The following is a 12,108-nucleotide window of genomic DNA, read 5'->3' on the forward strand; positions in this document are numbered from 1 at the left end:
AAAAGTTAAAAAAAACAACGTCCGCGGCAAATATAACCTGACCACTTCAGTCTCAAATGCCGCCCGATTCCCTACGGCTGCCTGGTGCAAAGGAGGCGTACTACCTAGGGAATAGGAAGGCATTTGGGAATCCTCTTTATTCTCTCACCACAAACAGGGGGATTTGTATCATAACGAATATCATCCATCTCATAGTCTCTACTACCCACTGCAAAAAATAACACCACAGCAGCCCAAAGTAACAACTCAAACAAGCTAAAAACGCAAACCACTATTCTGTCCATCTGCCGTCGTGCCCCTACGTGACCTGCCTCTATGTTTAGAAACAAGCGGAAGCATGGCAGCATGAAGACCCAAAGGGGCCCTGTTTTAAAGAAATAAACCCACCACACTGCCCAACCTACGTACTGCACTGAGCCGTTATATGATCTAGGGTGAGTCCCAAATGGGACCCTATTCCCTGTATAGAGCACTATTTACGTCCAGTCGTGCAATATAAAGGAATTAGGGTTCCACTTGGAATGGGATGTTGTCTATACTGATGGAACAACAAGCTAACATCACAGCTAACACTTCCACATTACCTTCCACTGCTTTAACTAATTCATGGAAAAAGCTTCTCACTAAGTTCTCTCTTCCCCTCCTCCACCACCCCTCTCCTCCTCTACCACCCACCTCCCTCTCTACTCCTCTACCACCCATCTCCTCTACTCCCTCCTCTCTCTCCCCCTCTACCACCCACCACCTCTCCTCCCTCCCCCTCTACTCCCTCCTTCACCTCTCTCCCCCTCTACCGCCCACCTCCTCCCCCTCTACCACCCACCCCCTCTCCTCCACCTCCCTCCCACCACCCTCAGCAGCAGAGCTAGGAGGAGGAATATTGATCAGACGATCTAGCTGCTTAGCCCCTGGGCAGCGGCCCAAACGACAACCCTATAAAGTTCTGCTCAGAAGTAGTGCACTATATAGGTAAGAGGGTTAAGGGTGGCATTTAGGATGCACTGCGGTCTCATTGACAGTCGATGGAGCCCGGACGCCCTGGTGAACAAAGTTATTCTATTCACCAGACCTCCTCTACAGCCCGGTCTATTCACCAGACCCCCTCCAGACCCCCTCTACAGCCTAGTCTATTCACCAGACCCCCCTCTACAGCCTAGTCTATTCACCAGACCCCCTCTACAGCCTAGTCTATTCACCAGACCCCTCTACAGCCTGGTCTATTCACCAGACCCCCTCTACAGCCTGGTCTATTCACCAGACCACCTATACAGCCTGGTCTATTCACCAGACCCCCCTCTACAGCCTAGTCTATTCACCAGACCCCCTCTACAGCCCGGTCTATTCACCAGACCCCCTCTACAGCCCGGTCTATTCACCAGACCCCCTCTACAGCCTGGTCTATGCACCAGACCCCCTCTCCAGCCTAGTCTATTCACCAGACCCCCTCTCCAGCCTAGTCTATTCACCAGACCCCCTCTACAGCCTAGTCTATTCACCAGACCCCCCTCTACAGCCTAGTCTATTCACCAGACCCCCTCTACAGCCTAGTCTATTCACCAGACCCCCTCTACAGCCCGGTCTATGCACCAGACCCCCTCTACAGCCTGGTCTATGCACCAGATCCCCTCTACAGCCTAGTCTATTCACCAGACTCCCTCTACAGCCTAGTCTATTCACCAGACCCCCCTCTACAGCCTAGTCTATTCACCAGACCCCCCTCTACAGCCTAGTCTATTCACCAGACTCCCTCTACAGCCTGGTCTATGCACCAGATCCCCTCTACAGCCTAGTCTATTCACCAGACTCCCTCTACAGCCTGGTCTAGTCACCAGACCCCCTCTACAGCCTGGTCTAGTCACCAGACCCCCTCTACAGCCTGGTCTAGTCACCAGACCCCCTCTATAACCTCACTGACTTATCAAACTCTTGAGATTGAGCAGGGTGTGTCAGCTAGGAGGAGGAATATTGATCAGACGATCTAGCTGCTTAGCCCCTGGGCAGCGGCCCAAACGACAACCCTATAAAGTTCTGCTCAGAAGTAGTGCACTATATAGGTAAGAGGGTTAAGGGTGGCATTTAGGATGCACTGCGGTCTCATTGACAGTCGATGGAGCCCGGACGCCCTGGTGAACAAAGTTATTCTATTCACCAGACCTCCTCTACAGCCCGGTCTATTCACCAGACCCCCTCTACAGCCTAGTCTATTCACCAGACCCCCCTCTACAGCCTAGTCTATTCACCAGACCCCCTCTACAGCCTGGTCTAGTCACCAGACCCCCTCTACAGCCTGGTCTAGTCACCAGACCCCCTCTATAACCTCACTGACTTATCAAACTCTTGAGATTGAGCAGGGTGTGTCAGCTCATTTCATGATTTTTATTGACTGTGTGTGTGTGGTACAATGTGTGTGTGAAGTCCCCTGGGATTGTGTTACGTATTAAACCAGAAGGCTGGGAGAGAATGATTATTCTCTCTGTTAGCTTTGGCTTTCTGCATACAGTGAGGCACACAATACCTCATCCAGACTACTCTTTAAAACCTGGGGGGGTTAACGACAGGGAAGACAACACCTCATCCAGACTACTCTTTAAAACCTGGGGGGGTTAACGACAGGGAAGACAATACCTCATTCAGACTACTCTTTAAAACCTGGGGGGTAACAACAGGGAAGACAACACCTCATCCAGACTACTATTTAAAACCTGGGGGGTTAACGACAGGGAAGACAACACCTCATCCAGACTACTCTTTAAAACCTGGGGGGTTAACGACAGGGAAGACAACACCTCATCCAGACTACTCTTTAAAACCTGGGGGGGTTAACGACAGGGAAGACAATACCTCATCCAGACTACTCTTTAAAACCTGGGGGGGGGGGGGGGTAACGACAGGGAAGACAACACCTCATCCAGACTACTCTTTAAAACCTGGGGGGGGGGTAACGACAGGGAAGACAACACCTCATCCAGACTACTCTTTAAAACCTGGGGGGGTTAACGACAGGGAAGACAACACCTCATCCAGACTACTATTTAAAACTACTCTTTATCCTGCTAACTGTTCCAAATGTCCAAACTGAATTTGGTAAAAGGGCTTTTATGTACTCTGCACCATCGTCTTGGAACACCTTACAAACTACTTTTAAACTGGAATAACTTGTCCCGATTGGTGTTTTTAAATCACCGATGAAAGATTTTTAATTAACTAAAACATTTACAGTTCTAAATGTCAAAGAGGACAACAGAAACCGATTTACTGAACTTAAAAAAACACTCAATAATGACTATTCAGTGTTACAATAGCAATCAGACCTGGGGGTGTGGTCTATGGTCAATATACCACGGCTAAAGGGCTGTTCTTAAGCACGACACAATGCAGAGTGCCTGGATACAGCCCTTGGCCGTGGTACATCGGCCGTATACCACAAACCCCCGAGGTGTCTTATTGATATTATAAACTGGTTACCAATCAGAGCAGTAAAAACACATGTATTCTTCATAACCGTGGTATACGGTCCGATATACAAACAGCTTTCAGCCAATCAGCATTCAGGGTTGAAACCAGCCAGTGTATAATAAGTATGAAGGGATACGCCACTAAAACGTCAAACTTTTATTAGACAGAACACATCGAGATGAAAAAAAAAAAAAAAACTTTTTTTTTTTTTTTACGGAAACAAAACTTAAAACCCAAAGCTTCACCAGAGTAACGAGACAATAGAGACGGTTCAGAGTGGGAAGACCCGTCTGATCTACACTATGATATACGGCACACAGTGGACTACCCTCCAACACACCCTCCCACCAGTCAACGCAATTGTAAAATATGTTAGAATGTAATTCTATAAAATACACAGGGGGCATCTCACATCACAGGTTAGGGGTAGAGGGGTCAGGGGTCAAAAAAGGATTAGCTGTCAGAATTAAATCTTACAGTATCAATGAAACCATCCTTCTCATACCAACATTGGAATAAAATCAAAACAAGGTATATGGAGGGGGTGGGGCCCTTTTGCTTTGTTTTCCCCCTAGAGACGTCATACGGTAGGACAGAAACGGAGCAATCAGAATGCAGTCGTTTGATTGAAACAATGAGACTGTTAAGAGGAGAGAGAGCTCAGTGGTCCACCTTAGTGAGTCTGTATAGAGACATCAGGTCAAACCGGACAGCTGGACTAGACCAGGGAAGGGAAAGGAGGAATGATTTCCAAACAATTCTTATTCTTATTTTTATTTTCTCACTCTTTCTATTTTTGTGACAAGACAAAAAAGAAAAACAAGAAAAGAGTCTCCAACCATCCAACTGGCTCGCTATCCCCAACCCTGTAGCTCCACCTCCTCTCACCACCCCCCTGACCAACGGACTGCTCCGTCTCTAGATGCTATCCATGGCTTTGAACTCGCTGAGGGCCTGGACAGGGTTGATGTGCTTCTTTTGGGATGACCTCTTGACCTAAAAAAAAGTTGAGAGTTGAGTTGAGAAGATAGACACTATTTTAAAAATGTCTGTTTTCATAGAAATGTGTCTTGCATCATTAAATCTCCTTACAGGCCATATGAGAAACATATAAGGCTGGTTTCCCGGACACAGATTAAGCCTAGTCCTGGAATTAGATTCCACATTGAAAGCTTTTTAAATCCAGGACTATGTTTATCTGTCGTAGACAAAGTGATTAAAGCTGGAATCGTTAGCGGGGAAACTACCACGTCCATTTGAGATTATACAAAAGACGTTACTTTAAAACAACAACAAATTCATGAAAACATTCATAGCAAATGCTTTCGCTTTCGTCCGAACTTCACCTCTAGCGGATCCGTTCCCCCTTTCAGATGACAACAGCTTTAAACAACATGATTCCCATTACCTTGTTGTTGGATCCATCTTCCTGTTTCTCTCTCTTCACCAGGGGTTTCTTCTCTGGGGCCTTCATCTTCCAGGAGATAGCAGGCATGTTGAGGGACTGCATGGCCATGGACTTCTGGTACTTAGTGGAGGCCACGTAGCTCGCCTTGACTGTGGACACCACCGTATTCATCAGGTTCTTAGCTGCCTGGATCAGAGACATGGCACTGTCCACCTGGTGGGAGAAGGGAGGGAGGGGAGACGAGGGGAGAAGGGAGGGAGGGGAGACGAGGGGAGAGGTAGGGGGGGGGGGGACGAGGGGAGAGGTGGGTGGGGGGGGGGGTGGGGGGGGGGGGGGCGAGGGGAGAGGTAGGGGGGGACGGACGAGGGGAGAGGTAGGGGGGGGGACGAGGGGAGAGGTGGGGGGGGGAGGACGAGGGGAGAGGTAGGGGGGGGACGAGGGGAGAGGTGGGGGGGGGACGAGGGGAGAGGTGGGGGACGACGAGGGGAGAGGTGGGGGGGGGGGACGAGGGGAGAGGTGGGGGGGGGGACGAGGGGAGAGGTGGGGGGACGGGACGAGGGGAGAGGTAGGGGGGACGGGACGAGGGGAGAGGTAGGGGGGACGGGACGAGGGGAGAGGTAGGGGGGGGGGCGAGGGGAGAGGTAGGGGGGGGACGAGGGGAGAGGTGGGGGGGGACGAGGGGAGAGGTAGGGGGGGCGAGGGGAGAGGTGGGGGGGGGACGAGGGGAGAGGTGGGGGGGGGGACGAGGGGAGAGGTGGGGGGGGACGAGGGGAGAGGTGGGGGGGGACGAGGGGAGAGGTGGGGGGGGGGCGAGGGGAGAGGTGGGGGGGGACGAGGGGAGAGGTGGGGGGGGGCGAGGGGAGAGGTGGGGGGGGACGAGGGGAGAGGTGGGGGGGGGCGAGGGGAGAGGTGGGGGGGGGGGGGGACGAGGGGAGAGGTAGGGGGACGGGACGAGGGGAGAGGTGGGGGGGGAGGAGATAGAGAGGAGACAAGGTTAGCCAGTGCTTAAGGTAGAAGTTGTCCTCTTAACCACAGCTCTAGGATCAGATAACTTACTTAACCTTGGGAATATTATACAGTATAACCATATAGATACATCCCAAAAATGACCCCAAGTGGACCCCCCTTGGTCAAAGTAATGCACTATTATAGGCATTAGGGTGCCATTTGGGAGCACATTATATCTGACCCCAGATCAGCAGTTAGAGACAACCTGTATTTCCACCTGTAATGTTTCCCACCACCACCCTCATTGATCAGAGGGACACGGAGTTCATATGATCCTATGTGTCTGGCTTTAGCCAATGTCTCAGGCTACATCCCCAATGGCCTCCTATTCCCTATATAGTGCACTACTTTTGACTAGGGCACATAGGTCAAGAAGGCCTAAGGCTCTGGGGTCAAAAGTAGTGCAACTATAATAGGGCATAGTTTGGTGTTTGGGCTGCAGCCCGAGTGTTACTGTACTGTATCTGAAGGTTGGGAATACCTGGCTCTCTAGGAATGCTTGGGAAACCTCCTGTAAAAGGGAAAAGGGAGAGAGGGAACTTGAACGTTAATAGTTGGAACTGTAGAAGTCAAGTGCAACATGATGGAGCCTCGGGGTAAAGGCTTCAGAGCAGGACAAGGCCGCAGCCGGGTGACTGTTGTACATCCAGCAGATTGACCATGTGGTGAACAGGGTATAACTGAATAACATCCAGCAGATGGACCATGTGGTGAACAGGGTATACCTGAATAACATCCAGCAGATTGACCATGTGGTGAACAGGGTATACCTGAATAACATCCAGCAGATGGACCATGTGGTGAACAGGGTATAACTGAATAACATCCAGCAGATGGACCATGTGGTGAACAGGGTATAACATCCAGCAGATTGACCATGTGGTGAACAGGGTATACCTGAATAACATCCAGCAGATGGACCATGTGGTGAACAGGGTATAACTGAATAACATCCAGCAGATGGACCATGTGGTGAACAGGGTATAACTGAATAACATCCAGCAGATGGACCATGTGGTGAACAGGGTATACCTGAATAACATCCAGCAGATGGACCATGTGGTGAACAGGGTATACCTGAATAACATCCAGCAGATGGATCATGTGGTGAACAGGGTATACCTGAATAACATCCAGCAGATGGACCATGTGGTGAACAGGGTATACCTGAATAATATCCAGCAGATGGACCATGTGGTGAACAGGGTATACCTGAATAACATCCAGCAGATGGACCATGTGGTGAACAGGGTATACCTGAATAACATCCAGCAGATGGACCATGTGGTGAACAGGGTATAACTGAATAACATCCAGCAGATGGACCATGTGGTGAACAGGGTATAACTGAATAACATCCAGCAGATGGACCATGTGGTGAACAGGGTATAACTGAATAACATCCAGCAGATTGACCATGTGGTGAACAGGGTATACCTGAATAACATCCAGCAGATGGACCATGTGGTGAACAGGGTATAACATCCAGCAGATTGACCATGTGGTGAACAGGGTATAACATCCAGCAGATTGACCATGTGGTGAACAGGGTATAACTGAATAACATCCAGCAGATTGACCATGTGGTGAACAGGGTATAACTGAATAACATCCAGCAGATGGACCATGTGGTGAACAGGGTATACCTGAATAACATCCAGCAGATTGACCATGTGGTGAACAGGGTATAACTGAATAACATCCAGCAGATTGACCATGTGGTGAACAGGGTATAACATCCAGCAGATGGACCATGTGGGGAACAGGGTATACCTGAATAACATCCAGCAGATGGACCATGTGGGGAACAGGGTATACCTGAATAACATCCAGTAGATTGACCATGTGGGGAACAGGGTATACCTGAATAACATGCAGTAGATTGACCATGTGGTGAACAGGGTATATTTGACTAACTGCTTATAAATCAGGCACCAAAGACAAAGATCAGTGGGAAAAGGTTGTGGCGGACTACTACTACTACTGCTACTACTACTACTACTACTGCTACTGCTACTGCTACTGCTGCTACTACTACTACTGCTACCACTACTACTACTACTACGGTCAGTGTGAACCGGAGTGACTTGACAAAGTGGGCCAAACAAACTGTAACTACGAAAACAAAACAGAGTCAAAATGGTTTCAGTCTGCCGTGAAGCGTTCATCCATGTTTAACGGGAAAGAGTCTAGCTACAATTTCAGACATTATACGTTTCTAATTTGATCAGAAAGTCATTTTCACTGCAAGTTAAGGCTTACTGTTAGGTTGCTAGGGAACGTCAGCCTGCTAGCTCGCTAGCTAACGTTACGTGTATGATCTGTGTAGTAATATCAGTTGTATATCAGACAGCCATTTTGCATTGCTAGTTACAGCCTAACGTTAGCTAGCTAGCTAGCTAACATTGAACCTACCTGCAGATTCATGTATGGTGGCTAGCTATGACAATCAGTTTGTATTGCTAGTACTGTATTGGTTGGGAATTGTGGTTCATTGTTTAGCTAGCTAGCTACATGTCTAAACAAAAGACTCCACTTCGCCAGATGATTACATGACCATCCACTTAGCTAGATGTGGCTGGGAGGTGATTACAGCCATCTATTGTATTTAATGAACATGTCTAGACAGTAGTGACTCATCCACCTAGCTTGATGTGGCTGGGAGGTGATTACAGCCATCTATTGTATTTAATGAACATGTCTAGATAGTAGTGACTCATCCACCTAGCTTGATGTGGCTGGGAGGTGATTACAGCCATCTATTGTATTTAATGAACATGTCTAGACAGTAGTGACTCATCCACCTAGCTAGATGTGGCTGGGAGGTGATTATAGCATTTCATTCACATGACCCATCAATTTAGACAACTGTCTGGGTAAGAATCATCTAATCATTATATAATATGAATACAATATTTTAATCTGGCCACTTTCTATTTTTGATATTGCTACTATGAGAGTAACTAATACACTTTGTATTGTGAAGAACAACATGACCTGCACCAAAGTCAGAGAAGGATATAGGCCAAGGACTAGATAAACTACTTTTTGCTACTATTTTCACCACTTTTAGTCTCGAAATCTTCGGTTGTTTACTACACTACCTCACGCTGTTTAGCACATGGCCTCACATGTGAATCCTTAATGAGGTGGGTGGGGCTAAGGATTAGGAGGGTGTGAACGATGCTGAATGGGTGTCGACAAGGAAGAGCTCTCCAGTAGCTGGACCAAAACATTCAAGGGCCATTTTCTCAAATGTAGGGTTACAAGTTTATCGACTTTTAAAAGTATAATTACCTTCTCATTGTTCCTCAACTGCAATGTATGATAAACCATTTTCTATCTCTAAACCTCTACTTTTATCCAATGTACAAAAAAAAAAAAAAAACATTCAAATTTAGCTACATAAGACCTAGGGCTGACCCCATTTTGTCGACTGGTCGATTGTTTGGTCGCCCAAGATTTTTTTTTATAGTTGAGCAATCACTAGAAAAAAAAAATGTCACGGCACCTGTCTGATTGACGCCCGTCTCAGTGGACTAAACCATTGCGGAGGCTACAGGGATGACACGGTCCATCACTTTAAAGAACGTGACACTGAAATTGTATATCGGTTATATCATGGAAAAGTCTTGTATGTATATAACAAAGCACTTTCTCCCACGTTGGATACGGTCGCTGTCCGTGGTTCTGAAACAATCTTCAGTGCACCGTTGAATTGCTACCTTTTCCCCCTATGTTGCTAATGTGTATAATTACTAAATAAACCAGCATATTGAGATTGAGAACAATGCGGAGGAGGCAGCAGCAGAGACGAGGAAACAGCCCTGGCCTTAGCCTAATTGCGGATAGAGGAAACCAAGATAATTGGGTCTATAATCAATAACCTAGCTGTTAAAATGTGCCTGGCTTTATTAAATCATCCATTATATCTCTACTGAAAAAAAAAAAAGACCGATCTTGCTTCGGACGCCTTTGTGTAATAGCCTACTGATTCTGTGAGCGCCAAGCTTCATGCAACATGACGGACAAAATAATTTCACAGATTGGTCTGTTTTTTAAATCTCTGCTATGCTGTAATGAGGGGTGGCAGGTAGTCTAGCGGTTAAGAGCGTTGGGCGTTGTAACCTGAAAAGGTTGCAAGATGGAATCCTTGAGCTGACAAGGTAAATAAAAACTATCGGACTAACTGTCCTTCTGCCCCTTGAACAAGGTGGTTAAACCCACTGTTCCCCGGTAAGGCCGTCCTTCTGCCCCTTGAACAAGGTGGTTAACCCACTGTTCCCCGGTAAGGCTGTCCTTCTGCCCCTTGAACAAGGCAGTTAACCCACTGTTCCCGGGTAAGGCCGTCCTTCTGCCCCTTGAACAAGGCAGTTAACCCACTGTTCCCCGGTAAGGCCGTCCTTCTGCCCCTTGAACAAGGCAGTTAACCCACTGTTCCCCGGTAAGGCCGTCCTTCTGCCCCTTGAACAAGGCAGTTAACCCACTGTTCCCCGGTAAGGCCGTCCTTCTGCCCCTTGAACAAGGCAGTTAACCCACTGTTCCCCGGTAAGGCCGTCCTTCTGCCCCTTGAACAAGGCAGTTAACCCACTGTTCCCCGGTAAGGCCGTCCTTCTGCCCCTTGAACAAGGCGGTTAACCCCACTGTTCCCCGGTAAGGCCGTCCTTCTGCCCCTTGAACAAGGCGGTTAACCCACTGTTCCCCGGTAAGGCCGTCCTTCTGCCCCTTGAACAAGGCAGTTAACCCACTGTTCCCCGGTAAGGCCGTCCTTCTGCCCCTTGAACAAGGCGGTTAACCCACTGTTCCCCGGTAAGGCCGTCCTTCTGCCCCTTGAACAAGGCAGTTAACCCACTGTTCCCCGGTAAGGCCGTCCTTCTGCCCCTTGAACAAGGCAGTTAACCCACTGTTCCCCGATAAGGCCGTCCTTCTGCCCCTTGAACAAGGCAGTTAACCCACTGTTCCCCGGTAAGGCCGTCCTTCTGCCCCTTGAACAAGGCATTTAACCCACTGTTCCCCGATAAGGCCGTCCTTCTGCCCCTTGAACAAGGCAGTTAACCCACTGTTCCCCGGTAAGGCCGTCCTTCTGCCCCTTGAACAAGGCAGTTAACCCACTGTTCCCCGGTAAGGCCGTCCTTCTGCCCCTTGAACAAGGCAGTTAACCCACTGTTCCCCGGTAAGGCCGTCCTTCTGCCCCTTGAACAAGGCGGTTAACCCCACTGTTCCCCGGTAAGGCCGTCCTTCTGCCCTTTGAACAAGGCAGTTAACCCCACTGTTCCCCGATAAGGCCGTCCTTCTGCCCCTTGAACAAGGCAGTTAACCCCACTGTTCCCCGGTAAGGCCGTCCTTCTGCCCCTTGAACAAGGCAGTTAACCCACTGTTCCCCGGTAAGGCCGTCCTTCTGCCCCTTGAACAAGGCAGTTAACCCCACTGTTCCCCGGTAAGGCCGTCCTTCTGCCCCTTGAACAAGGCAGTTAACCCACTGTTCCCCGATAAGGCCGTCCTTCTGCCCCTTGAACAAGGCAGTTAACCCACTGTTCCCCGGTAAGGCCGTCCTTCTGCCCCTTGAACAAGGCAGTTAACCCCACTGTTCCCCGGTAAGGCCGTCCTTCTGCCCCTTGAACAAGGCGGTTAACCCCACTGTTCCCCGGTAAGGCCGTCCTTCTGCCCCTTGAACAAGGTGGTTAACCCACTGTTCCCCGGTAAGGCCGTCCTTCTGCCCCTTGAACAAGGCAGTTAACCCCACTGTTCCCCGGTAAGGCCGTCCTTCTGCCCCTTGAACAAGGCGGTTAACCCCACTGTTCCCCGGTAAGGCCGTCCTTCTGCCCCTTGAACAAGGCGGTTAACCCCACTGTTCCCCGGTAAGGCCGTCCTTCTGCCCCTTGAACAAGGCAGTTAACCCACTGTTCCCCGGTAAGGCCGTCCTTCTGCCCCTTGAACAAGGCAGTTAACCCACTGTTCCCCGGTAAGGCTGTAAATAAAAATGTGTTCTTAAAGGACTTAGTTAAATAAAAATAAAATAAAAAGGCCTTACAATTTATTTTAGTTAGAACAGACAGATTACTTAGTGTTCCAAACAGGCAGAACAATGATATTGTAATCTAGCAGCACCTGTTTGTCACGCAGCCCTCGGCTCGCGGCCCTCGGCTCGCGGCCCCCGGCTCCCGGCCCCCGGCTCCCAGCCCCCGGCTCCCAGCCCCCGGCTCCCAGCCCCCGGCTCCCAGCTCCCGGCTCCCAGC

At 49.3% G+C, this 12,108-nt stretch overlaps 2 protein-coding genes across 6 annotated transcripts in view; both read right to left on the reverse strand.

The window, feature by feature from the left end:
• Positions 1-3,455: 3,455 nt before the first annotated feature.
• The window catches only part of LOC110489233 (catenin alpha-1), a 224,576-nt gene continuing 215,923 nt past the window's right edge, over positions 3,456-12,108 (reverse strand). For 4 of the 5 annotated variants that reach the window (XM_036943518.1, XM_036943520.1, XM_036943521.1 and 1 more), the window contains 3 exons: positions 6,354-6,383; positions 4,865-5,077; positions 3,456-4,452 (listed from right to left, as the gene is read on the reverse strand). In XM_036943518.1, the coding sequence (XP_036799413.1) occupies positions 4,375-4,452; positions 4,865-5,077; positions 6,354-6,383 (321 nt within the window). In that variant the 3' untranslated portion in view covers positions 3,456-4,374. The remainder of the gene's footprint in view (positions 4,453-4,864; positions 5,078-6,353; positions 6,384-12,108) is intronic. The other variant, XM_036943519.1, reaches the window with a different exon arrangement.
• LOC118938733 lies at positions 6,390-8,354 on the reverse strand. Its single transcript, XM_036943524.1, has 2 exons — positions 6,770-8,354; positions 6,390-6,687 (listed from the first exon to the last, which is right to left on the reverse strand). The coding sequence occupies exons 1-2, from the start codon at positions 7,760-7,762 to the stop codon at positions 6,478-6,480; spliced, it is 1,203 nt and encodes a 400-aa protein (XP_036799419.1). The 5' UTR covers positions 7,763-8,354; the 3' UTR covers positions 6,390-6,477.

The sequence above is a fragment of the Oncorhynchus mykiss genome, chromosome 14, assembly GCF_013265735.2.
Source record: "Oncorhynchus mykiss isolate Arlee chromosome 14, USDA_OmykA_1.1, whole genome shotgun sequence".
Taxonomy (NCBI): domain Eukaryota; kingdom Metazoa; phylum Chordata; class Actinopteri; order Salmoniformes; family Salmonidae; genus Oncorhynchus; species Oncorhynchus mykiss.

What these genes read in the sequence shown, in the direction of transcription:
- LOC118938733 (XM_036943524.1), bottom strand. Translation starts at nt 7,762, where the DNA reads ATGGTCAATCTACTGCATGTTATTCAGGTATACCCTGTTCCCCACATG. An exon ending in ATCTGCTGGATGTTATTCAG is followed by an intron (nt 6,688 to 6,769) that starts GTATACCCTGTT and finishes GATGTTATTCAG; the next exon opens with TTATACCCTGTTCACCACAT.